This window comes from Ailuropoda melanoleuca, unplaced genomic scaffold (assembly GCF_002007445.2).
Source record: "Ailuropoda melanoleuca isolate Jingjing unplaced genomic scaffold, ASM200744v2 unplaced-scaffold1412, whole genome shotgun sequence".
NCBI classification, from domain to species: Eukaryota; Metazoa; Chordata; class Mammalia; order Carnivora; family Ursidae; genus Ailuropoda; species Ailuropoda melanoleuca.
Window position 1 is genome coordinate 10,882 of NW_023182860.1, and position 25,430 is coordinate 36,311.

The window sequence follows — 25,430 nt, forward strand, 5'->3', positions numbered from 1 at the left end:
ATTAGTGTTCACCATCCTCAGAGAATTTACTGCAAAATGTGACTGTATCCTGTCAAATATCACTGATCAGAGGACAGTGGAGATGCCTTGAGGGAACTGGGGGCCATAGAGGGCTCAGTGCTGGGGGGGACACTGGCCTGACTGTGGGTGGTTCTGGGGTTTCTCTGCTGGTGATGGAAATGTAAATTTGATCTTGATGGTGGTTCCTCAACTCAGTAAATACCCTACAGACCACTGAATTGTACACCTGAAATCAGTGCATGACATGCAAATTATCTTAATACATTTCTTTTGGTTCTAGAAAAAAGCAGCAGGAGAGGAAGCTACTGTCACTGATCCTGTAATGTTGTTCTGTGCTCACACAGTCAGACCTTCAGACCCTCCACAGTCTCCAGGGTCTCCCTGTGTGTTTGTCACAGGCATTCATGGGAGTGGCCCAGGGAACAGGGGCAGGTTGTGTCTCAGGTCCCCTTGGGCCTGTAGCACGATGTCATTGTTGATGCTGTCATCCCAGGTTGAATGGTACCACTCAGCCTTGTCCTCAGGCTGCAGGCTCAAGAAGGTCAGAGAGGCCACGTTCCCAGCGTCAGAGCCAGAGACCCGAGCTGGGGTCCCTGAGGGCATAGTGCTTCTGAGCATCAGCGTGTAGGGGCATCATGACACATCTACGGGTACCAGCCCAAGTAACGTGCTCCAGCATCCTTCCTGTTTCCAGGGCAGGGGGGTGACCTTCTGATTCCTGTTTCCATGCAGACTGGGCCCAGGACCCAGCGCAAGAGCAGCGCAGACACTCACGGGTTAGTCTCTGGTGATTGTCCACAAGGAGTTCACAAAAAGAGGCAAGAAATAGCACGGGGCCACCCTGATCAGTCCCCTCCTTCCCAGAGCCAGTCACCTGAGCAGAGAGTGAGGATGGTGAGCAGGACAGGGGTCCAGGAAATGGTGGAGATGCCCCAGGCTCTGATTTTGAGCCCACAGGTGAGAGGCCTGCACAAAGCCTCTCTTACCCTCTCCCCTCCTGGGAGAGCAGAGAGGAAGCCTTTATGCAAATCACTCCCTCCCCTGGTTCTCTGGCCCTGAATCTGGGGTAAGTGGGTGTGTGGGGGGGTGGGGATCCTCCCCTGGGCCCCAGTGAACACAGAGCAGAGGGCACAAGGTGGGGCTCCAGGCCTGGGTGCCCAGCTGAGACCACTCCCCCCAACAGACCCACAGGGACCGGCCCACAGCGCCCCCTGCTGTCTCAGAGTAGAGACTCACTGCTGGCTGGGAGGGATATATTGGAGCTGAGCTCAGAGAGAGACACTCTGGACTTCAACCTGCCTGGCTCACCACCCATCCCCACACAGGACAGGGGTTTGTCATCCCCAGGGGTCCCAGCCTGTGCTGCAGGTGCAACCACACCACAGTCATTACTTCAGAGGCATGGCCTCCTCAGCATGAATCACCCTGTGCTCCTCCCACCACTTACCTAGTTGTGTTGTTGGGGCCACAGCTGAGTGACCCCTCAGGAAGGATGTATCCTGCACCCAGTGAGCAGAAGTGCAGAGGGCATGCTGCTCCTTCACAGACTCTATGGGGGAGGCTGGAGGGGACAGCCCATCTCCCTCTCATGTCAGGACACTCCGCAATGCAGCTGACCATTCCCCATAACCCACTGCTCTGCCCCTGATGCGACAGAGTTCATTAAACACAATGTGCAGGGAATTCTTCAAGGGGAGACCAGAAGTAAAAAGAAGTGAAATGTGGTTCTTCTGTGTCTCCTCTCTGGAGCACCCGCAGGAGACGGTTAACAATACAGCCTTCCCAGGATGCAGCCAGGAAGCCCCAGCCCTGAGGGGAGACACCAGGAGTGAATGGGTCTCCTGCACCAAACCCAGGACTCAGCCAGATGGATCTGTACATTTGGGGACATGCAGAGGGTGGTAGTTTCAAGGACATCACTCCGTCTCATGATCCAGAAATTCCTGGTGCCCTACATCCTCTGTGCTCTGTCTGAGATGTATTTTAATCAGTCACCAGATCTCTCTCAAGCCCTTCCATGTGCCGGACATGGTTGTACTTAGGCTGTAAATTTTAACACAATGATTTTCTCTAGTGATTTTATCTAATCCATTCCTGCACTGATTATGGATGTATATATGTGTATGTCTATCCAACAACTCTCACTTAACATAGAATTATATGTCCTATTCCTACAAATGCTTAATGGTTCCCTCTGAATACTTCACATAAAACATTGATCATTGTCTTTCACAGCGTGCCAGGTGAATACACAGCATGTGTCCATGATCTACACAATTTCGTTTGCTCCTTGCTGCACTAAGGATCTGGAGCTTGCTGATTATTAGCTGGTGCTCAGCAAATGCTTTTTTATTAAAGTAAATCAGCAAAGGAAAAAAATGCAAATATCCACCTCTTTAACTTATGGCTAAAATATGCATCTCCAGCTTCATTCAGACCATCATCATCAACTCAAATTCTTAACCACAGACATGGTTTCATCTTAGACACATCCTTATACCTCACACACAATCCCCAAGTAATTCCTAAATCCAGTGTTCTCCACAAGAAAAAGGCATTAAAATGTCCCTACACCCATAGCAATCTATACATTCAATGCATTTCCTATGAACATACCAAGGCATCATTATCAGAAAGAAAAAAAAAAAACCATGAATTTTGAATAGATCCAGTAAAGAACAACAAAACTGGAGACACCATCCTCCCTGCTTTCCAATTATATTACAACACTATATTAATGAAAACAGTATCATATTGGCCTTGAGACACAAAAGTCGATTCTGCAGAATAAATGTCCAGAAATAGATACAAGTTCCCCTTAAGCAGAAGGGTGGACCTAGGCTGAAAAGAGGACTTTTGAGAGGTCACTGGAGAAGAGCTGACATGGATTTTGTAGGGGATTCAGTTAGCAATATGCATGAATCATATGGCAGATGCCCCAAATGAGATCCTTATGTTCTCATTGATGTTTCCCGGCACACTTTGGGAGACAAAGCAGGGATTACTGGACACCCTGCAGTGGGCACATGGTCACCCTTGCCACGGTGGGCACAGTGCATCCACGTGGTCAATCTGGGGTAAGAAGCACAGTCCAGTGAATGCTCCTTCCTGGGTGAGGCCACACCAGCCAAGAGCCCCCAGGGATGCTGCCCTCTGCTGTCTGCTGCTTCATGCACTGGCGTGGGCTCCTGGAGGCCTGGCTCTGCTGTCAAATCAGGTTACCCATTCCCCTAAGGGGTGCACAGTTACTGCTGGGGATGATGAACAAGTTCTAGAAATGGATAGTTGTGATGGGTTCACCACACTGGGAGTCTACTCAATACCTCTGAATTGCACTTAAAGAGTGATTGAAAGAGTACATTTTCTGTTCTGTATATCATAATAATTATAAATTATTAGTTAAAAATCAAATTATATTTAAGAAGATGTACTCATACAAATATTACTTCCCTCTGTATGTTACCCTATTTTAAATCATCCTCATAACTAAAAATGTGCAGCATTTTTTAAACTTTTTCTTTCCTGCAGCCTCCACAGATAAATGAGATAAAACAGCATTTGTATTCCCCTGTAGGCCTTATTTCACGCAGGGACTTGTCCTGCAGTTTCACCCGTGCTGTCACAAATGGCGCGACATCTTCCTGGAGAGACTCATACGGTGGACCTCCTCTGTGCACAGGAGGGGGAGACCTCGTTCACGGTGCCCTATAGTCCCCCTGACTGTGGGGATCACTGACAAGCCCCACTGTGTCAGGAAAGGAGAGGAGGACAGAATCTGTGTCTGTGGGTTCAGGAAATCTGCCATGGGGTGCCCGTTGCCCTGATGACATCAGCTGTGTGTCCCTCACGTCTGTGGATCTACTCACCCACCATCCCTACAGCAGGCTCAGCATCTTACAGCAATGCTCTAGCCTCCTCCAGACGTGCACAGGCTCCACGGAGAGCTTCGCTAAGTGACACTCAACGTTCACTTATATTGGGAGGGGATGAATAAGTTTCGCACCTTGACTGTGTCGATGAGATCACAGGTGTCCCATATGCCCACACTCATCAAGACGTGTATGGTCAAGATGCACATGTTCAATGGGTAGCACGCGTGCTTGCATTATGTTCCAACACAGCAAAAAGTAAAACCACTAAGAGAAAAGTCAACAATCTTCTATGTTTCTACTTTTTTCCCACATTTTTAATTCATGTTTTTACTTACATGTTTCAAGACTATTTTCTTCAATGTTCTTGCTGTCCTTATTTGTGAAACCTTTACTTGGACATATTCATTGAAATTCCTTCAAAAGTATTTTTCTCTTTACGTAAAATATTTTCTCATTTAAATTGATGTCTTCAGATAGCATAATATGAATTATATATTAGTCAATCAGGAACTCACAATATGCAGATGTAATATTTAGTTCTTGAATTCCAGTCGTATTGTCATTTGAACCAATCTTGGCCTCGGATTCCCTATGCCGAGCACACTGTGAGGAAAATAAAACATTTTTTGAGTTGACCACCAAGAATGGTACATAAAAAATAAACATAACATGACACAAAGCATTACATCCAAACACTATAGTGGTGTCTAAGCAGAGTTTATATTTATTTTTCTTGCTAATTCCATGCAGCGACCTTTACAGATAACTCTTGTAAACAACTTCATTTAGGTATCTTTGAGGCTTGCCCCTCATTCTTAAAGAAAACATTCTTCATCAAAATCAGGGCATCTTTCCACAACAGTGATTAAATGATATAATAACGTTATTGTTCTACATTTACCAAGAAAACAGCAAGGGCATCTTTCGAAATCTGTAATAGACCTACCTCATTCATTTGAATAGATGCTCAGTATTGCAATTAATTTGAGACAACGAAATATATAGTAAGCACCCACCCAATGGAACCAGCCATGCTGCTTCCTCCCCTCAGTCCCCAGATGACTATAGCTGCAGGGACACATGGCCATACCGACTGCTCCCCTGTGAATGTGCGAGACCCCCTTTAAGATGGCCCTAGTTCAGACACTCTGTGGTCCTTCATCTCTCAGATCCCTTTCTGTAATCCTTTGTTATCGCTCCTCTGTCTGCAGTACATAGTCAGACTTTTCTCAATTTCCTTGATGTTAGAAAGTAACTTCTTATCCAGACTCCACACTGGTAAACAGAATTTAGAAGATAAGTTACATGAGATNACCAAGAAAACAGCAAGGGCATCTTTCGAAATCTGTAATAGACCTACCTCATTCATTTGAATAGATGCTCAGTATTGCAATTAATTTGAGACAACGAAATATATAGTAAGCACCCACCCAATGGAACCAGCCATGCTGCTTCCTCCCCTCAGTCCCCAGATGACTATAGCTGCAGGCGCACATGGCCATACCGACTGCTCCCCTGTGAATGTGCGAGACCCCCTTTAAGATGGCCCTAGTTCAGACACTCTGTGGTCCTTCATCTCTCAGATCCCTTTCTGTAATCCTTTGTTATCGCTCCTCTGTCTGCAGTACATAGTCAGACTTTTCTCAATTTCCTTGATGTTAGAAAGTAACTTCTTATCCAGACTCCACACTGGTAAACAGAATTTAGAAGATAAGTTACATGAGATAGCCTACTAGTTGTTGACATGTTTATAGTTTGTTTCCTTATTCAAGACAAAAATAAGATGTTCACTGTTTTTTTTCAAATGTGCTGCATATTCTTCAGGGAATTTTATAATTTCATCAATATACAAATTGTACACATCTGAAGATGTTTCTTCTTAGTGTAGCATCACTCCCAGTGGTTTTAAGGGTGAACTTGTTTCAAGCTTATGCACTCCTTGTTTCCTGAGCTAAGTCCCTTGGTCTGTAGCAGAACTAACCTACTTTCCTTGGGCTTTGCAATCACTGGCCTTGAGGAGTGAAGGACTAGACTTTCCTGGAGGAGAAGGGCTGACCACATTTGAAATAGCTACCAATGATGCCAGCGAGTCTGTTCAGGGTCATGCCCACAGAGGACCAGCTGCCTGTTCACTTGCCTTTTCTGCTCAGAGTCCCCACCATTTCCTGCACCTTCCCTTGTGAAATTTGAGGGCTTCTCCTGAATGGGGAAGATGGTCTTTGAGACAGTAGTCCCCCATCTTCCCAGGTTGCTGGCTTCCTGAGTAAAGCACTCATTCCTTACCCACCATCCCTTGTCTCAAGTGTTGACTATTCGGGGGCAAACAGCAGAACCTGAGCTCAGAAACCAGTTCTCTGTCCCATAACATCACCACTTTTACTTTGTTGGTAATATCATAAGAATCACTTTCAGTATTTTTAGCATGTGAAATAGTACCATTATTATTAAATTATTTTTGAAATAATTGACAAAACCTTATTTTATATATTGCTCATGACTTTACCAAATTATCCTATCAGTGTAATATTTTTCAATTAAATACCTGAGCCCCCTGCAAGCAGAAAGTTAGGGGTCAACAACAACAACAAAAAGATAAAGAGACTGCTTTCCTCACCCTACAGCAGTAATTTTAGGCCCCCAGATATTTTTCATGATCTCTGCCCTGAAGGTTCCACTTGCCCAGCACAGGTCTTGTGGAGTTTCCCAGATGGGAAAGAACAAAGAAAGGCAACAACCTCAGTAGTGAAGGATTTTAACAGAACAATGGGAATGCAAAACCTAGGTGTCCCTACCTGGCCAGGACACAGTCTAACCACTTCAGAGACAGTAACTCAGTGGGAAAACTCAGAGCTTTAACAAAAGCAAACATTCTCCTCAAGCAGGGCTGGGTCACCAGAGGCTGGGACAGGGAACCTGCAAACTGGAACAATGTGGTTAATGGAGCAAAGAACAGGGAGAAATTTCTGAAGGTTCTGACTTCAGGAAGAGTGTTTCTGAGGGCAGCCCAGGTTCCCTGAGGCCTGTCCTTACCTGTGCACTGGGAGAGAAGCATGAGGACAGGAGTCAAGGCCATGGTGACAGACACTTGACCCCACATGGGCTGGGCTGACCCAGGCCTCCTTTTCCCCTCCACCCTCTGCCCCAAGAGGGGCTGTCCATGCAAATGGCCTCCACCCAGTGACTGCCCAGCCCCTCCCTGAGCCCTGGTGCTGGAGCTCAGCTCACAACACACACTGAGGAGGATGGAGTTGGTTTCACCCCCTGGGGAGAGCCCAGGAAGGAAGCATGCACTGGGACCACACAGCTCCCTGCTCAGGGGACTCTGTCAGGCCAGAGAGGACACAGCTGCTGAGTCCCCATCAGGGAGCACAGTGCCCAGTCCCCAGGTCATTTCCCTTGACTGGATATTCCTCCGTGAGTAGCCATGTAGTGACCACAGGGCAGTCTCACCATGCCCCCTGCTGGTCACAGGGCGCAGCAGTCACTATGTCCCAAGGCCCTGGGAGCCCAGCTGATTTCTGCAGCTCACCACATCCCTGGCTAGACACACACCCGTCGTTCAATTCTTAGTACTTTCCCCTGCTCTCTGAAGGTACATCATCCCTAAGAGTCTTTAGTAAGCCACAATGGCATAAGGCAAAGAAGCAAACATTAATTTATATGCACAATTTTGTGCATGTTTCCAGAGTTGAATAGTAAACCTTCCTAGGCTTCACGAATACAGAAGGACACATTTTGCTGTCAGAAGTACGAAATAAATGGAGAGAAAGCACGTATGATAACATACACTCTTCACGGCTCTGGTGGACTTGCTGAGCGGCTGTGTGTAGTTCTCAGTGAAGGCGCTGGATGGCGCCCCACATGCTTTCTGTGCTGTGCACTGTCTCTGTAGAGACTCCCTGGAAAACGAATGTTGAATGCTTTTTGGCTTTTTTATTTTCTTAAATAAAACTGAAAATCTCTTCAGATTTCTTTTAACTGTAAAAGCAGGTAGCAATATAATTGTTTCATAAAAGCTAAGTAGCATCAAGAAGACTTTCCAAAATTGTAGATACCTGTACTGTGATTCTGATGCTTGTGCTTGCTTCTGTAAGTTCTCACTCCAGGAGTGGCCGCAGTCCGTGGGTGTGTAAATATGTGCATATACATTTAGTTAGAGGACTTTCTAGATAAAGCTGAATGACCCCGGTGTCCATCAGATCAGGTGTCACAGACCAGGATGGGGGTAGGGGACACCTGAGCTGCTTTGAAGAAACCCTATGGGCTGTTTCTAGGAAAGTCACACACAGGGAATTTTGTAGGAATACACTCGCTCAGTGTCATATTCCAAAGAGGTCAATGCAGTATTCACTTCAAAACTTTGCATTGAGAGAGTTGGTGGAGATTACATTTGACTTAATGATGCGTAAAAAAATAAATACAAATAAGAGCTTTGGTCGGCTTCACGTTTACATATCCATATATGTATATAATTACATATATGTATATAAATTGTAGGAATTGAGTTCATATTCCCACTTATCTAGGTTCTACTTATCTGTGACATATATGTACTGGCAGGAGTTTGTCTGAGGGGTCATAATATATCTTTAAAAAAATCCCTACGTAGAGTTTTTTACGCGCTGTCTTAGTTTAGTAGAAGTTATGTGTGAGGTGTCTATGTTTCCCAGATTTGTTCAATGTCTGAGCAGGTGCTTCCATAAACATTCCCTTCCTCAGTGCACCAAGAATACAGCTTGGCTTTCACTGTGCAAATGTCCAAACATCTAGGTTCAGGGGCTTTTAGTAACTCCCTGAGATGAGGCTCAGCAGCTTCCCTCAGACACTCTGCTCTGAAGATTACAGGGAACTTCCGCATTGAGCTCAGGCTGGCCCCCCTTTAGCAACCTCCCCATGGCTCTTGGCAAAAACCCAAACTCCTCCCTCCCCAAAGTGGCCTCAGGCTCTGGCTCCACCCACCATGCAGCCCCACCCCTTCCTTTCTAACCCCCAACTTCCCTCCTTTCCTGTGACTTCAAAACCCTGAATTTCATAGTCTTTGAGTAGATGGGTGTCAACTTGTAATCATGGAGAAAACACATAGTCTGGCGACTCTCAGTGGCAGCCAGTGACTCTTCATTACTTGATATACTCACATCACCACAGATTGCAAAAGAGAACGTATATAAATATCAATATACTAATACAAGAGAGAATAAACAAATATAAATATAAATACATATGTAAATATGTATTTTATATATTTATTTATCTATATTATTTATATGTATTTATTTATATATATTTCTATATATCCAAGTTAAACTATAGACAATAGTGCAAAGAACAGCTTGCACCTATATCCAATACAGGGTCACGGGTATGACTCATCTTGTTGACTATCCCACCCCTCTTTGTCCCTTGTCCCGCTCCTTTCTGGACAGGAAACAAATCCAAACACTCCATCCTCCATGTATGCTATATGACTCTCAGGAGATTTAGCCTGTTACCCACATGTTCAATATTTCAAAAGTCTTGTGCAAAAAACAATGGATTCCAACTATTCTCACATAAATGTATTTGTGTTGTCATTTCCCAAATCTCAGGAGAAAGAGAGAAACTGAGTATTTCTAAGGTTTCAGATCTCAAGAAATTCTCAGTAAAGCCCAGGATGGCACCAGGGTGCATGGAGGAGGTTGGGCAGAGGGCCAACTGGTTCTCCTGGGCCACACACCCTGACCCACAGCACTTCTTCTCATTGTCATCCAGCAATTACGGGGGCCATTTTGTTTCTGGAAACAAAGTAATTCTACTGCATTGGGAGACCAATACGTATAAAAGCATATATTTTTTTATTGAGCTCACAAAAATCCACAAAATCTAGAGCATGAAGTCTTCTGATCTCAGAAGGACATGAAACAGTTGGAGTCATAATCTGAGCTGTGTTTGATCCCAGACAGGAACATGGGAGTGATGAATAAGACTGGAACAGGGCTAGAGAGAATGTTATTACATTTGCCCACGGACCGGGAGCTCTGTGTGACCTTTGGTGGTATTCAGCACTGTAACAATGATAATCAGCCTCTATTCAGAGTGAAGCCAAGAGATAGTAAAAGAGTTCCTGATGACACAGTTGGATCTGGGGAATGAGGCTGGAAAGGAGGACGGTCCTTTATGCGGCCCCAAATACAAGTGTAGGGGCTCATTCTGAGCCTTGGTACCAATATCATGGGAACCCACAGTGCTTCTTCTGTCCTGTGCAAGTGATGGTGGCCTCAAATCTGGAGTCATTGAGAGCTTCACAGGGACAGTGACACGTGCACATATGGGGAATTCATGCTTTGGAAGTTTACAGCCCGACCTCACAGAAGCTCTAATAAGATATGGGGGGTGAGGAGGACATAGACTGTGACTGTGGGCTCAGGAAAACCCATTTCTGGGAGTACCCATGGGCCCTGAGTGCTGTCAGCTGTAGCAGAGCCTTATCCATGGGCCCTGACAACCCAAATTCTCTGGAACATGCTCTCCCTTTTCCAGCAACAATCCAGCATCCCCCATACTCGCCTGGCTCATAAGAGGGTTCCTGGCCTCATGCCCCAAGTTTTCCTTCTCCATGAATTCACAGCTGAGAGCTCAGATTCACAGCAAGTATTCCAAGTCAACTCCTCCCAGGCTCGTGTCCTCACAAAGCATCTCACACCCTGGAGCCTCATCCATGGGGCAGAGGAAGCCTTGGCCCATCCTGAGCACAGGAGCCTGGGAGGGCAGAGAGTGTCTCTGCTCTGACACCTGGAAGGGCAGAGTCCATGCAGTGAAAGACTGTCCACCTGCTGGGACGGTCCCTGGGCTCTGTGGAGGATAAAGGCAAAAAAAAGGCTAGTTTTCCTTATTTCAAGAGAAAAAAGGAAAGGACAGCTGCACAGAATCTGGTTTTATGCCAGTGAAATAACCAGGAAACACTGGTGTCATCATGACATTGAAATATTTGCTGGTATGTTTGTCCTGTTTTTCTTGAAGCCATAGCGTCACTGAATGGATAATTGAGAGTAGACCCATCATAAACCAAGTGGTAAACACAAATACAGTCTGTGAATATACATTTTTCACAAGTTTTAAATTGTCATAGAACAAGATTCTGTGCAGGTGGAGGGTTCGTCTCACATCTGCATCTGCTTGTGTCCCTGTGAGAAGAACTGCTGTGCAATAACACAGTAACAGTCAGCCTCGTCCTCTGCCTGCAGCCCAGAGATGAGCAGAAGCCCTGCATTGGCTGAGGCATCTTTGGACCCTGTGTTGCAGCTGGAAACCCCGGAGCCAATCTCCATTCTTGAGTCTGAGTAGCACTACCAATGATACTGGGGAGGGCTCTCTGGCATCTGCTGGAACCAGTATATGTAGTAGCCACCAACACGGATGCCACGGCTCAGGGTGCAGTTGAGTCTGCCTGTTGTTCCTTGAGATGCAGAGAGGGAAGGTGACTGGGTCAGCACAGGCTGGGACAGGGAAACACAAACACAGACATTCATGGGTGATAGGGCAATCAAGTTGGGTGTTTCTTGGTCTCGGGCTGATAATGTCTGGCAGCTCACCCAAAGTCTGACTTGTCCCTACCTGAGCACAAAGGGAGGAAGAAATGGAGGAGAAAGGCCCAGGCCTGGGCTATGCTGACACAGCCCCTAGTCTCCACAGTTGGGTTGGGTTGTCGCAGCCTCATCTTTTCCTCATACATTCCCCAGGGAAAGTAATTTGTTTATACAAATTTGCACCCCCTTCCAAACTCTTTCAGAGACTATGTGATCACTGATTCAAGACCTGAGCACAGAAGAAGCTGAGGGCTTTTCCTGCTGTGGGTGGAGCCCTGGAGGAGGTGGAGGAAGCAGGTTGGGGGGACACACACAGGACCCTGCCCAGGAGTCTCTGCCAGGCCCTGAGGGACCAGGCTGCTGGGTCTCATCAGGGAGAACAGGGGGAAGCTCATTCTCTATCCAGCCCTGAGCCCAGGGGGCTCCCCCAGCTGTGAGGGTCCCCCTGCAGGTCCCAGGGTGATGCACAGTGTCCCCTGCTGGTAACATGCCCACCTGCAGTGTCCTCAGGGTCCCAAGTTTAATGTTCACACCTGTGTCACCGGCATTCAGCAATGACCTGAATGACTGTGTGAACAACATTTTGGATCTGATTTATAGCACATGGATACATGTCTGTGATTTGAGAGGCTTACAACATGGAGGAAATGGTCATCTTGAAATAAACACTCCTGTGAGTCCTAGAATCTGTATAAACCATGAATCATATAAAATAATGAGATTATCCCACCCTTGGGACATGTAGAAATCTCTCACAGGAGGGCCTCACAATATGTCTCTGGAGAGGACTGACTGTGTTCTCCACATGGTCTCATAGAAGAAAAAATCAAAACAGGGTGTGGAGAAGCTCAAACCAAGAAGGGACATGGAAATTTCACACAGTGGGGGAAACCACCTGGTGACAGTGTGCACAGGGGAACAGAAGGGTGGAAACAACAGGACAAGACTGAAGAACTTATGTGGTTGTGGAGAAACAACTGAGGCAGGAATACAGGAGGCAGTGATGCAGGTGGCTGTGCTCACAGGAGACACTCCGAACTGTGGAGCAGAAGGAGCTCAGGGAGTGAAGGACGAAGAGGATACTGCAAACTGGGGGATTCTGCTTTGACTGACCCATCAGACGGTGCTCTGTTTACTGCTGTGGAGCATTAGATAATGAGATGCTTCTCTGTTGATTAAAAGTGTTGAAGATCAGAGAAACAAGTAGAAACACTGAATTCCAAGCACAGAAATCGTGGACCCTGACTTTGAGTAGGAGCAAGCAGTGACCACGGTCTGCAGCTAGTGTCCAGATGTGGTGAGCAGTCCCTAGTGCGTGTGTGGACATGTAGGAGGGACAGGATCGTGGGACACAACCCTGGGCACCATTCCCGTGTCCAGAATGGGTGAGGCAGGTCCTGGAAGCAGAGGCCCTCAGTCCAGACCAGCTCCCGTGTTCAGTCCCTTCATCATTCCTGCCGCGTGTGTGTTACTGACGTCCTACCTGCTGCTCAGGACACTGAGCGGTGAGCTGGGTGTCAGGTTAGGTGAGTCCAGCCCCTCTGTGTCTTTCCCATGTAAATGTTCCAGGGAAGGCTGAGCACAGTGAAGATGTGTTTGGCGGTGATGTTTGCAGACCTCGCACCCCAGGGGGAGCTCAGCAGGGGTCACGAGGATACATGAGTATGGAGCATCCGAGGTCAGGCCGAAGGGACTGGGACAGTGCACATCAGGAAGAAGGGGGGACGGAGAGGACCCCAAATTTCTAGCCCCACCTGCACATGCCCAGCACCTCCAGCACGGGGAGGTGAGGCCGCAGGCTCTGTCTCATCCCCTCAGCCTCTGGGGAAGTAGCACTGCATTCTGTCCCTGCTTGCACCTCAATTTCCTCTACTTGGTATCTGTCATGGGGAGGGGGCGAGGAGGGCCTGCCTGGGCACTGAGGTCCCGGATACAAACTCAGATACTGTGCCCAGCTTCAGGCGGGGGCTTCTTTCCCAGCTGCCCTGACATCGTGGACCCCAGGGATGGGCTCACAGTGCCCCTCCACTCCAGTCCCATTCCCCCCTGACTGAGATGAAGGCGCTGGAGCCCAGAGCAGAGCAACCCCAGCTCCAGAGCTGAGGATCCCTTTGCCATGGTCCAAGGAGGACAGTAAGAGGGATTCACTTTCTCCATATCCTCTCCAACATTTGCCATTTCCTGCCATGTCCATTTTTGCCATTCTAACTGTCATAAGGTGGTATCTCAGTGTGGTTTTGATTTGAATTTCCCTGATGGCTAATGATTTTGAACATTTTTTCATGTGTCTGTTAGCCAATTGTATGTCTTCATTGGAAGTGTCTGTTCATAACTTCTGCCCACTTTATGATTTGTTTATTTGTTTCTTGGTTATTGAGATTGAGAAGTTCTTTATAAATCTTGGATACCAGTCTTTTATCTGTAGTGTCATTTCAAAATATCTTCTCCTATTCTGTGGGCTGCCTCTTAGTTTTTTTGACTGTTTTCTTGGCTGTGCAAAAGCTTTTTATCTTGATGAAGTCCCACAAGTTCATTTTATCTTTTGTTTCTCTTGCCTTTGGAGATGTGTCATGAAAAAAGTTGATTTGGCCAATGTCATAGAGAATGCTGCCTATGTTCTCCTCTATGATATTGATGGATTCCTGTCTCACATCAAGATCTTTTATCCATTTGGAGTTTATCTTTGTGTATGGTGTGAGAGAGTGGTCAAGTTTTATTCCTTTTCATGTAGCCGTCCAATTTTCCCAGAGCCATTTATTGAAGAGACTGTCTTTTGTCCACTTGTTTTTTCCTGCTTTAGAAAAGATTAGTTGCCCAAAGAGCTGAGGGTCCATTTCTGGATTCTCTATTCTGTTCCATTGGTCTATGTGTCTGTTTTTGTGCCAGTACCATGCTGTCTTTGTGATCACAGCTTTGTAGTATAGCTTGAAATCCGAGAACGGGATGCCCCCAGCTTTGTTCTTCCTTTCAACAATTCCTTGGCGATTCAGGGCCTTTTCTGGTTCCACACATTTTAAAGGCTCTTTGTTCTGGTTCTTTGATAAATGTCATTGGTATTTTGATCAGGATGGCATTGAAAGTGTAGATTGCTCTGGGTAGCATAGACATTTTAACTATGTTAATTCTTCTGATCCATGAGCATGGAATGTTTTTCCATCTTTTTGTGTCTTCTTCAATGTCTTCAAGAGTGATTCATAGTTTCTAGAATATAGATCCTTTACATCTCTGGTTAAGTTAATTCCGAGATAACGTATGATTTTTGGTACTCTTGTATATGGAATGGATTCCCTAATTTCTTTTTCTTCAGTCTCATTGTTCATGTATAGAAATGCAACTATTTTCTGAGCATTGATTATGTATCCTGCCACATTACTGAGTTGCTCTATAACTTCTAGTAGTTTGGCGGTGGATTCTTTTGGGTTTTCCATATAGAGTATCATGTCATCTGAGAGGAGAGACAGTTTTATGAGAAGATTTATTTTTTAGTTAAAAAAATAAGTATTTCCTTAAATCACGTTCAATTTGTAGTACAAACGAATAGGCATAAAGAAGCCCTTGTCTCACATTTCCTCTTTGTTGCAATCCTTTATTACATGCTGTATGTTGTGATTTTCCTGAAACAAGCTGAGATGTATCCAAACCGAACGTTTAGTCCCCACAGCTACAAGAATGGTGAACATCCCTCTCCCTACCCCTAAGTTCTCTTGTAACAACCTAACCAGATCTTCATGGTTCATGGAGGAGCCATCTCCAGCCTACATTCCTGGAAGTGTCAGACGTTCCTTGTCCCCATCATTTTCCCAGCAACAGACACTGAAATAGAGATTTTCCATAGATACCTTCAAGGTCACCATCTGCTCAGGGGTGAAGAATATATTTGCACCAAGCTCAGCCCCTTCTGTGTTGAGTCTGGAGCTGCGATGACCTTTTAGAGTCCTGAGGGGGAAATCTGAGCACTAAATCATGGAAGCCAGCAGCAGTCAGTCACTGCATGCAGGCTGCCTTTGGGAGAGTTAGTGACCTTGAGCGATCCTTTACCCAAGCACAAGACCCTAAAGATGCTCAGCTGAGGCACGTTGGTGAATGACACAGCCACTAAGAGGACAGCACTGTATGATGACAGCACAGCCCTTGCACTGCTCAGGTCCCCAAGCTTCATAACGTGAGTCTTAAGAACAGCTTCTCCTGGATGCTATTTCATCACTTTCACTGTAGGAAACTTGCAAGGCATCACTCAGTGGTGTGAATGACAGGCCCTTTTGCTGATGTCAATCTGAAGGATACAGACAATGCAAATAGGCCTTCTCCTCCACTACCCATTCAAGATTCACTTCCACTTCACTGAAGAGCTGGGCTGGTCCAGGTGGCACATCTGCAAGCTTTTTCAACCCCATTCCTGCCAAGACTGAGCCCACTCACCATGGCTTCTTAGAGCTGTGTGGTTGGATCCCATGGAGATCAACCACAACATTCCATTGACCTCATAAAGCCTGACCTAGGTAACAGCAGCAGGCCTCCTGGTATTAGCAGCACAAGTGACAGAGAAGCTAAGCATGAGAAGGTGTGGGTCACGGACAGGGACAGGCAAGGGATGGATCTTAGGGGGAGTAGAGGACAGATTAGTCTAGCATGTCTTAATTAAAAAGAAGCAAAAGAAGCTCAGTGGTTGTATTCAGCTGTGGAGTTTTTGTGAGAATAACTTTTACATATAGTTTGGACTTTGTACTAGTATTTTTCTAATTATGGTGAATNAGTTTGGACTTTGTACTAGTAATTTTCTAATTATGGTGAAATATGCATAAATGTAAAATTCAAAACTTTAATAACTTTAACTGTACAGTTCAGTGGCACTATGCACACCCATGATGCTGTGTACCACCAGCACTCTCCATTTCCAGAACCTTCTCATAATTCCAAACGGGAACTGTGTACCCATTAAACAACCCCCCCTTTCCCCCTATCCAGGAGTGAATAGAAGTATCAGCAAACCAGGTATTACAGAAAAATCCAAGAATCCAGGAGCCCAAGACAATGCAGAAGGAGCAGAGAGCAGTTCCCCTGGTGGCCCTTGGTGTGGCTTAGCCCAAATAAGAGGTCTGTTTGATCTGAGCTTTGTATCAAAGAATGACCACAGTGTATGCTGCCCACCACAGGCTTGAACAGCNCACAGGCTGGAACAGAATTGTGTCTTTTGTCAGTGTGTCCAATATCCCCATCGACCTCTCCCAAAGTGTTTAAAGAATCGACACTGAGAGCCTGAGACTCTTACTGGGACACTGGGCACATGACTCATTACCTCTTGCTGTCTGCAGCCCCCTCCATTATTCCTGTAAGCTCACCTCCAAATACCACAGAAAGGACCTGCTTTCAGCCCATTCTTCCATGGAGGTCAAGGTGAATTGTACCAATCGATGTTGGATTCTTCAAGCTAATACGCTCAACGACGCCTGTCTATATTAACACATGGAACGGTCCTAGAATTTTCGTATCTACTACTGTTCATGTTGGTTGGGTGCCAAGGTTTTTCTAGAATTAGAAATTAGTTTGGGTCACATTCTGTCTATTTAAATGTTCTTGGAAATTGTCTTGCATATGTTTTAACATTCTCTCATGATGCCTTCTGCTTTGCTTTTTGTTTGAGTGAAAATATTTTATTACTGATTATATACTACACATTATATGTTATATATACATATTATATAAATATGTAAGTTTTTTAACATATAAAATTATAAATATTATATATGTTCCTTCATGTGTATNATTAGAAATTTGTTTGGGTCACATTCTGTCTATTTAAATGTTCTTGGAAATTGTCTTGCATATGTTTTAACATTCTCTCATGATGCTTTCTGCTTTGCTTTTTGTTTGAGTGAAAATATTTTATTACTGATTATATACTACACATTATATGTTATATATACATATTATATAAATATGTAAGTTTTTTAACATATAAAATTATAAATATTATATATGTTCCTTCGTGTATATGCATGCACACATAGTTATATTTTTATTTTTTACACAATACCCAAAATCTGTAAATGGTGAGACCAGCATAGTCTGACTTGGTCCCTGGAATTAGGGAGAGAATGTGGTAGAAAGAATGGGATGCTTGAACACTTGTGCTGGATTCCAGGAGAAAAGGGGGCAAAAATGTGTCCCTCACATCCTGTCATTTGCCCCAAAGGACCTCCCTAGGCCACTGATTGATGAAGGGCTCGATGGGGAGAGATGTCCAGGGCAGGGGTAGATACCTCCTGAACTCAGCTGCTGAGGCCTCACTTTGAGCCTTGAAACCCCTCTTCCCCTGATTTCTACTCTTCTCTTCCCTGAGGTTCTCCCTGATCCAGACTCTTCATGCAAATGTGTTTGTTCTGTGTGATTGTCCCTCTGTCTGTGACTGGCCTCAGGTGTGGAGAAGGAGGAAAGATCATGACCTCAACGGAAGGCAAACACTTAAGCTACTGAGCCATCCAGGTGACCCTGGGAATGAAATGTTTCCCCATAGAAGCCTGCATCTCTTCCCAGGAGAATGGTATTAAAAAGCAAAATGTGGGGCAATGTATCTCATGGCTATGAGGTGTCACTGCTTCCAATCCCACTCAGCGAACTGACAAAGGGCATATAGATGAGTTGGCTAACCCAGGAACGTGCACCTAGTGATGACTGTTTCCACATGCAGTTATCAGACTCCATCAAACGAAACATGATTCCAACTGCCAGCTCCAGCTCTAATCAATGACCAGCTACAGGCTTCCCTCAGGCCTTCTCCCTTGGTCATGTCTGAATTCCCTTTCCCAAAGTGAGAAATCGGGATCCACCCCCATCCGTCCTTTTACTTATCTATTCAATTTGTACACATCACAGCCCCATCAACATAATACGCCTGTTCCCCACAGGACACAAGCTTACCTACTAGAGCACAGAGCTCGCACGAAGTCTATTATGACTTTACACGGATGGGCTCTGCTCATTTTCACCTTCATTCAGCTCAGCAGTGTCCCCCAAGCCCTGCGCTGAGTGGGGATCACAGGTCTGTGCTGCAGGTACGTGGAGTTGTCATAGTCCGCATGCCATCCAGGGCCCCAAACCTCCCAAATGAGTTGTGCCTGCACACTCTTGGGTTCTGTCGTGTGGCTGTACAGTGTTCAGTGAACTCTGACAGTGTCATCGTGTCATTTCAGTGCCATCACTGTTTCGTATCGAATTATTCTGCTGCTCAGAGATGTTTTCCTTTGTTCACATGATCAACTCTGTTGTCTCTTTTATTCTCCTAGAAATTACAGATGTTTGCACTCTCTCCAGAGTGTTCACTGCTTCCCATATGTGATGTATCTTTAACCATACTATGTATTCTGTCCCTTTTTATAAATGTGCTGCCTGTTTGCTGGCATCTCAGTTCGGTTCCATATTTGGGTGATTAGATATAAGCCTGGGGTTAATCTCTGTGGACAGAATTCTGCTCGCTTTCAGTTTTTAGTGATGAGCAATGAAATGATATAAAAATTCACATGCAGGTTTTTTCCAGGGAAAAAATTTGGGGATTTTTTAAATACTTTTACATTTCTAAGTGAGTATCCATTTGTCAAAGAATTAGGATATAAGACAAAACTAGGCTGCAGAACCATTTATAACCAAGTAGATAATAATTTCCGATGCTACGGGACTGAGTTATTCTTCAAACACCACATGGGGAGTGCTGAGGTCCCATGATATGTTCAGAGACAAAATAAAAAGTTTGATTTATTCAAAAATCAGAAGGAAAAAAATTAATATGGTCCAGCCTAGGAGAAAAATACCCAGCTGATGAAATAAGAAATTTCTGTTCATATGGAGCCTATTGAGGAATGGGCTGATCTGAGCAACTCTGAGGATAGAAGTGACAGGAAAGCCTCACTCCCTGGTGGTGGCCCTGATGCATCTGAGCCCAGAGCATCATCAAAGGAATAAGGAGAATCATAGGCTAAGCTGAACAAGAACAGCTAGAGTGTGTCCCCCTCTACAGATGAGCAAGTGGGTTTTTGTCTCAGTTCCCCTCATGCCTGGAGCACTGTGAGCATTGAGACTCCAGTCCCAGGCTGCACAGTAATAATCCACCTCGTCCTCAGCCTGGAGCCCAGTGATGGTCAGGGTGGATGAGCTGCCAGACTTGGAGCCAGAGAATCGATCTGGGATCCCCGACGTTCGGTTGTTACTACTATAGATGACGGTTCTGGGGGCTGTTCCTGGGAGCTGTTGGAACCAGCTCACATAATTATCACCGATGTTGGAGCTGCTTCCAGTGCAGGAGATGGTGACCTTCTGGCCCAGGGCTGCAGACACGGAGAGCGGCTGAGTCAGCACAGACTGGGCCCAGGACCCTGCAAGGGGGAGAAATATAGAGAGGGTGATGCTGTAGTCTGCAGAAAGGAGGAGGACGTGGGACCTAAATGTCCTCCCAGGGTCTCTTTACTTGTTCCTGCATCCAGTCACCTGTGCAGTGAACGAGGAGAATGAGGAGGAGAGGGGACCAGGCCATGGTGCTCGTCATCCCTGGTCCTGACTTCTGTGTCCCACAGCTGAGCAGAGCCTCCCCTCATCTCTCCTTTCCCCTCTTTATCCTCTGAGAGAGGGAGGGCCTATCCATGCAAATGAGACCCGAGCTCTCTGACGCCTCCCTGGCTCTGGGTTACATCCCTTTGCCTGAGGATGTCAGGCGGATGGACAGGGGATGGGCTGTGTGGGAGCAGGGAGTGTGGAGGTCACATCTGTGAGCCCTGAGCAGAGGGCACAAGTGGCAGGTCCCCGCTCTGATCACCACTGATTCCTCAGAAATGGCCCAAAGCACCCCCTGGTGGCAAATACCAAACACACCATTGTGTGACAAGGTGACCAGAGCCCATCAGAGACAGCAGTTGCATCCTCACATCACAGTCCACTGTTCCCTGCATGAGGAACAGCCAGCTCTCCCCTTATGTGTCCTCCCATCACCTCAGTGCAGACTTTATGCTCTACTCACACTCCTCAGGTGAGTCTGTCCATGGAGATCTTGACTGTTCAGGGGTCAGAACTGAGGTGGTGTCTCTACACAAACTCCTTTTAGATCAGAACGAAGTCCAGAGCAGTGATGGTTCCGCATGGACACATGGCACTTCTGTGAAGGACACTGTGTACTTTCTTTTTATGTGACTCCCCCTTGGTTTGCTGATCTGCCCCTTCTCTGAGGTTCCCACAGCTCTGAGGAGACAGGGAATACTTCTCTGCAGGTTGTGGGCCCTCGTGGGCCGTCCTAGAGGTAAACACGCTGTAACTCTTGGCCATCTGTCACTGTTTCCATCTGCTTGAAACAGCAGTTCTACGCACTCTGTGGGCAGAGATTCTCTCCAAAGATCTGTCCTCCCAGCACAGAAACAAGTCAACAGGAGCCCTGGCACATGGGGCTGTGTGTGGCACTGACCTCAGAGCACAAAGGGAATCCTGACAGAAGTTCTAGGAGAAAAGGAGAAACAACTGCAGATGCTCTGACGGGATCCAGTGACAGAGGTTATGTATTCGTCACCACTGAGTCCAATGTGTATTTGAAATGGATTTGTGTTATTTTATGCAAAGCCCTCCTCAATAAGATAGATTGAAACTAAAGGATAATGTCCTGTAAAGATGCAGGTGCAATCACAAGTATCCTTTTCCCACATATGTACTTTCTGCAGAGGGAATAAGTGTAGTGATTGGTCTAAAAACATGGAAACAACAACAATGGGGAAGGGACGCTTTCTGTTCTTTGTTGAACAGAGAAGTCTGTAAACTTCTTCTAAAATCGCTTTTTTTTTTAATCATAAATTTTGTAACCTGGGTCCGGAGCTACAGCTAGGAAGCCAGATATGCTGCCCAGTGAAACCCCATGAGGGACCTGTTCCTCTGAAACTCAGAGCCGTCTCAGTGATGGAATTCCCACACCCAGTCAGAGCTTCCAGGACAGAGGGGTTTGAGGTCAGACCACTATCTGTTGTGGGCTCAGCTCTCCTCCCTGTACCTCGTGTCCAGCATTTCCAGATAGAGCAAGTGCTCCGTCTGCCACCCATGAGAAGAGCAACGAATTGCTATTACCCAAGGCCACCTGGACCCAGAGGATTCTGTTAAAGGTCTCACAGGTGAGTGCTGGAGACATGGAGATAAACGGGATTGTGTCCCTGATATCACAGGCCCTGTGGCCCTGGCCTGGGACAGACTTTCCAGCAGAAGTCCAGCCAACTGGAGGTGTCACCAGGGTGACTGAGGGAGTGATATCCAGAACTGAGAGCCCTGGAAGGATGTGTCTCCTTTCACCATCACCAGGCTATTTCCCCAGAATCAATGTACTGACCAGCCTCAGGCACACACTGGAGCCGAGAGACCTTCCAGAGCTGAGCTGCCCACAGCGACAGAGATTCCTTCCATGACTCCTGAGTATCAGCCTCTTCCCAGGAGAGCAGGTGTTCAGGGCGTGTCATGGCTCTCCTGCTGACAGGAACCTTGTTACCCTCAGTATCGCTGGTGGTACTTTCAGATAGGGATTCTGCCTCTTGGAGAATGTAATGCTGAGAGTGGTTTGATGAGCATTGACCCTGACTTCTGGAGGGAGATAGAAGCCTGGAAACTGTGGACTCAAGGACACTGTGAGACAGTAGAAAGGAGAGAGGGGTCACACACACACACACACACACACACACACACACACACACACAGAATGAGAATATTCTCCATGTAATATCACTATAGCTTTCCTTCAGAGACCAAGAAGCATGAGGGCAAGTGTCCCTCTATTCCTTTTATGTTTTACCCACCCCTTGCAGTTTGATCTCCATGCAATCCTATCCCCAGAGCAAGCACCCTGTAAGAACTTCCAGGGTCCTGGATCTTGGAGCTAAAGAAGGCCAGTGTCTGGAAGGTCACATCCCTCGTGATGAGTAATTCTACACAAGGAAGAGGAATTTTGTGAGATGGACTCTGGTAACACATCCTCAGTGTCAGAAGGTTGAGACTTATGGAACGGAAGACATCTATCCATTTCCAACGCTGAGGACACAATACTCACAGCTGTGCGTTCTTCAGGTCATAGAAATCACAGGACAGGAGGTGACCACGCAGCCCCTTTTTCCTGCCCCCTCACATGACAGCCATTCCTCACTGTGCCCTGTGTTCTGCTGGTGTCTCCTTAGGGCTCCCAGTGGAGAGAAAGGGGCTAATGAATGGGACTTCATTGATGGAGGGAAAAAAGTATGTGGCTTAGATAGCATCCTGACAATTTTCAAAACACATATTCACAGCCACAAGAAAAACAGTTGGTATATGTTGAAGTATGAAGCCACTCTCTCCTTTGTCAACTAAGTCAACACTGACCTGTGGGGCCTCAGTCATTCTGAGGATGAAAAAATTATCTACAGCAATAGCTTCTATGTGCTAATCCTCAAAGACTGCATGAACATTCATATTTTGGAAATACAATAATATTATTGATATATTACAGAGATCGACGGAGGCTGGTGGGAAGTGGGAATTACACTCCAGGTATGAGAGCAGGAAGCAGATGATGAAGGAATTTCATGCTGGTGCACTTTTTGCTACTTGTCCTCCCTAGAGGAAGACCCTGGAGGCTGGACGTGACAACAAGAACATTGTCACTTTGCTCTGAAATCCCAATGTGGAGACTGTTCAGACCTGCAGATCCAGAGAGAGACTGAAGACCTGGGGGAGGTGGGAACAGAGAAGAACAGGGTGATTGTGGAGGGTGGATGATGTCAGTGTGTCTGAAGAAGTCGTGACTATTTGTCGCTGGTTCAGAGAAAGAGAAGATTGTGTCTGTGACCAGGGTGTGTGTTAACATATGGACTCTAAACATACAATTTTAGACCAGGACTATGATAAGAAGAACACTTTCTGTGAGTAGTAAAGGGGACATAACAGAAGGGAGAGACTGAGGTTATCCCTTTAAAAGTGTTTATTCTTTTTCATTTATCCCAGAGCCTGGTGCATGTGCAGTTGGGCTCTATCCCCTCACCTGGGTGAGCTCCTGGGACACCTGTGCTGGCTCAGGAAACAGCATAGTCTGTGTGTCACTCTTCTCTCCTCAAGGACAGGTCTTCCTACAGGGCACTCTCCCCTCCAGGAGCCTGCACAGAAGCTGCTCAATACAAGAGGCTCAGAGACAAGTTCTCTGGTTCCAGGACTTACTTCCTTGTGATCTGAGACACTGTGATGAATGGTAGCTGCTCCCACTGCATGAGATGTATCTCAGTAATAGTCAGCCTTGTCCTCATCCTGCAGCACGGAGATGAGCAGAAGCCCTGCATTGGCCGAGGCATCTTTGGAGCCAGAGAAGCGGCTGGGGACCCCAGAGCAATGGTGCTTATCACTGCTCATCTGAGTCTGAGTAGAAACTCTACAGGTACTGGGGAGGGCTCCCTTGCTGCCCCTGGAACCAGTATATGTCATAGCTGCCAACACGGAAGCCACTGCTCAGGGTGCAATTGAGTCTGGGGGATGATCCCAGAGATGCAGAGAGGGAGGATGGCTGGGTCAGCACAGGCTGCGACACGGAGCTGCAAACCCAGACCCTCATGGGTGATGGACAGGTGCCAGAGTAACACTTTTCAATATCTGAGCCAGAGAGACTGATGGACCCTGAGAACGGGCACCCACTACCCAAGTCCTGACTTTTAATGTACCCTGATAGAGTACCATAAGGACAGGATTCCCAGCCTCTTGACCTAGGCCCTGCTCCTCACAATTGGCTGGGCTGCCCCAGGCCTCCTTTTCTCCTCCACCCTCTGCCACTGGAGGGACTGTCCCTGCAAATGGGCTCCATCCACTCCCTGCCCAGCCCGTCCCTGAGCCCTGGTGCTGGAGCTCAGCTCACACCACACACTGAGGAGGATGGGGATTGGCTTCAGCCCTGGGGAGAGCAGTGGAAGGAACCACATGCTGAGACCACACAGGACCCTGCAGGGGACTCTGCCAGGGCTGAGAGGACACAGCTGCTGAGTCCCCATCAGGGAGCACAGGCCCAGCACACAGGCCCAGACTCCCTTGAGCGAAGGGTCCTCATTGAACTTCTGTGTAGGGATGACAGGGCAGTCCCACAGCACCCCCTGTTGGTCACAATGCACCAATCTCATCAAGGACCAAAGCCCTGAGAGCCCAGTGGCTTTGAGCAGCTCACCAGGTCCTTGTCTATTTTCACTAATATGTCTTGTCTCTAGATACCATGCTTCATATACACTATATGTGATTACTCCGGTTTCTCACTCTCTGAAGGGACACCTCTCCATGGAAAGGGCAAACCTGCACACAAATAATTAGTGTTCACCATCCTCACAGAAGTTACTGCAAAAGGTGACTGTATCCTGTCAAACATCACTGATCAGAGGACCGTGGAGTTGGTTTGAGGGTCTTGTGGGGGATCTTCACAGAATGGTAGAGACTGGACATCTTCCAGGAGGACAGCTCAGTGACATACCCTCAGGACATCAATTCAGCATACATTTCAAAGATAATGTGGTGCTGTTACAATTTGTTCGGATCAGATATGACAGAGTGATTTCTGAAAAGCTATCAGCTTTGTCTGACTGAGCATTTACTGGTGAGTAGTATACATATGTCTTTATGTTTGGAAGTGAGATATATCTCCTAAATTCATTGGTTTCTTTTTTATGTATATTTTTTAATGATTTTTAATTATATTGTGTTAGTCACCATACAGTACATCCCCGGATTCCAGTGTAAAGTTTGATGCTTCACTAGTTGCGTATAACACCCAGTGCACCATGCAATACGCGCCCTCCTTACTACCCATCACCGGTCTATCCCATTCCCCCACCCCCTCCCCTCTGAAACCCTCAGTTTATTTATCATAGTCCATAGTCTCTCATGCTTCATTGTCACTTCTGAGTTTCTTCCAGGTTTTTCCTTGTGGTTGAGTTCCAATTTCAGAGCGTTGTGGTCTGAGAATATGCAA

At 46.4% G+C, this 25,430-nt stretch overlaps 1 gene segment (V, D, J or C); it reads right to left on the minus strand.

Annotated features, from left to right (window-relative positions):
* Positions 1–423: 423 nt before the first annotated feature.
* Positions 424–20,075, minus strand: LOC117797799. The segment is given in 3 exon segments: positions 424–614; positions 19,465–19,821; positions 19,934–20,075. Coding segments are annotated over 3 exon segments (606 nt in total).
* Between the last annotated feature and the right edge of the window lie 5,355 nt (positions 20,076–25,430).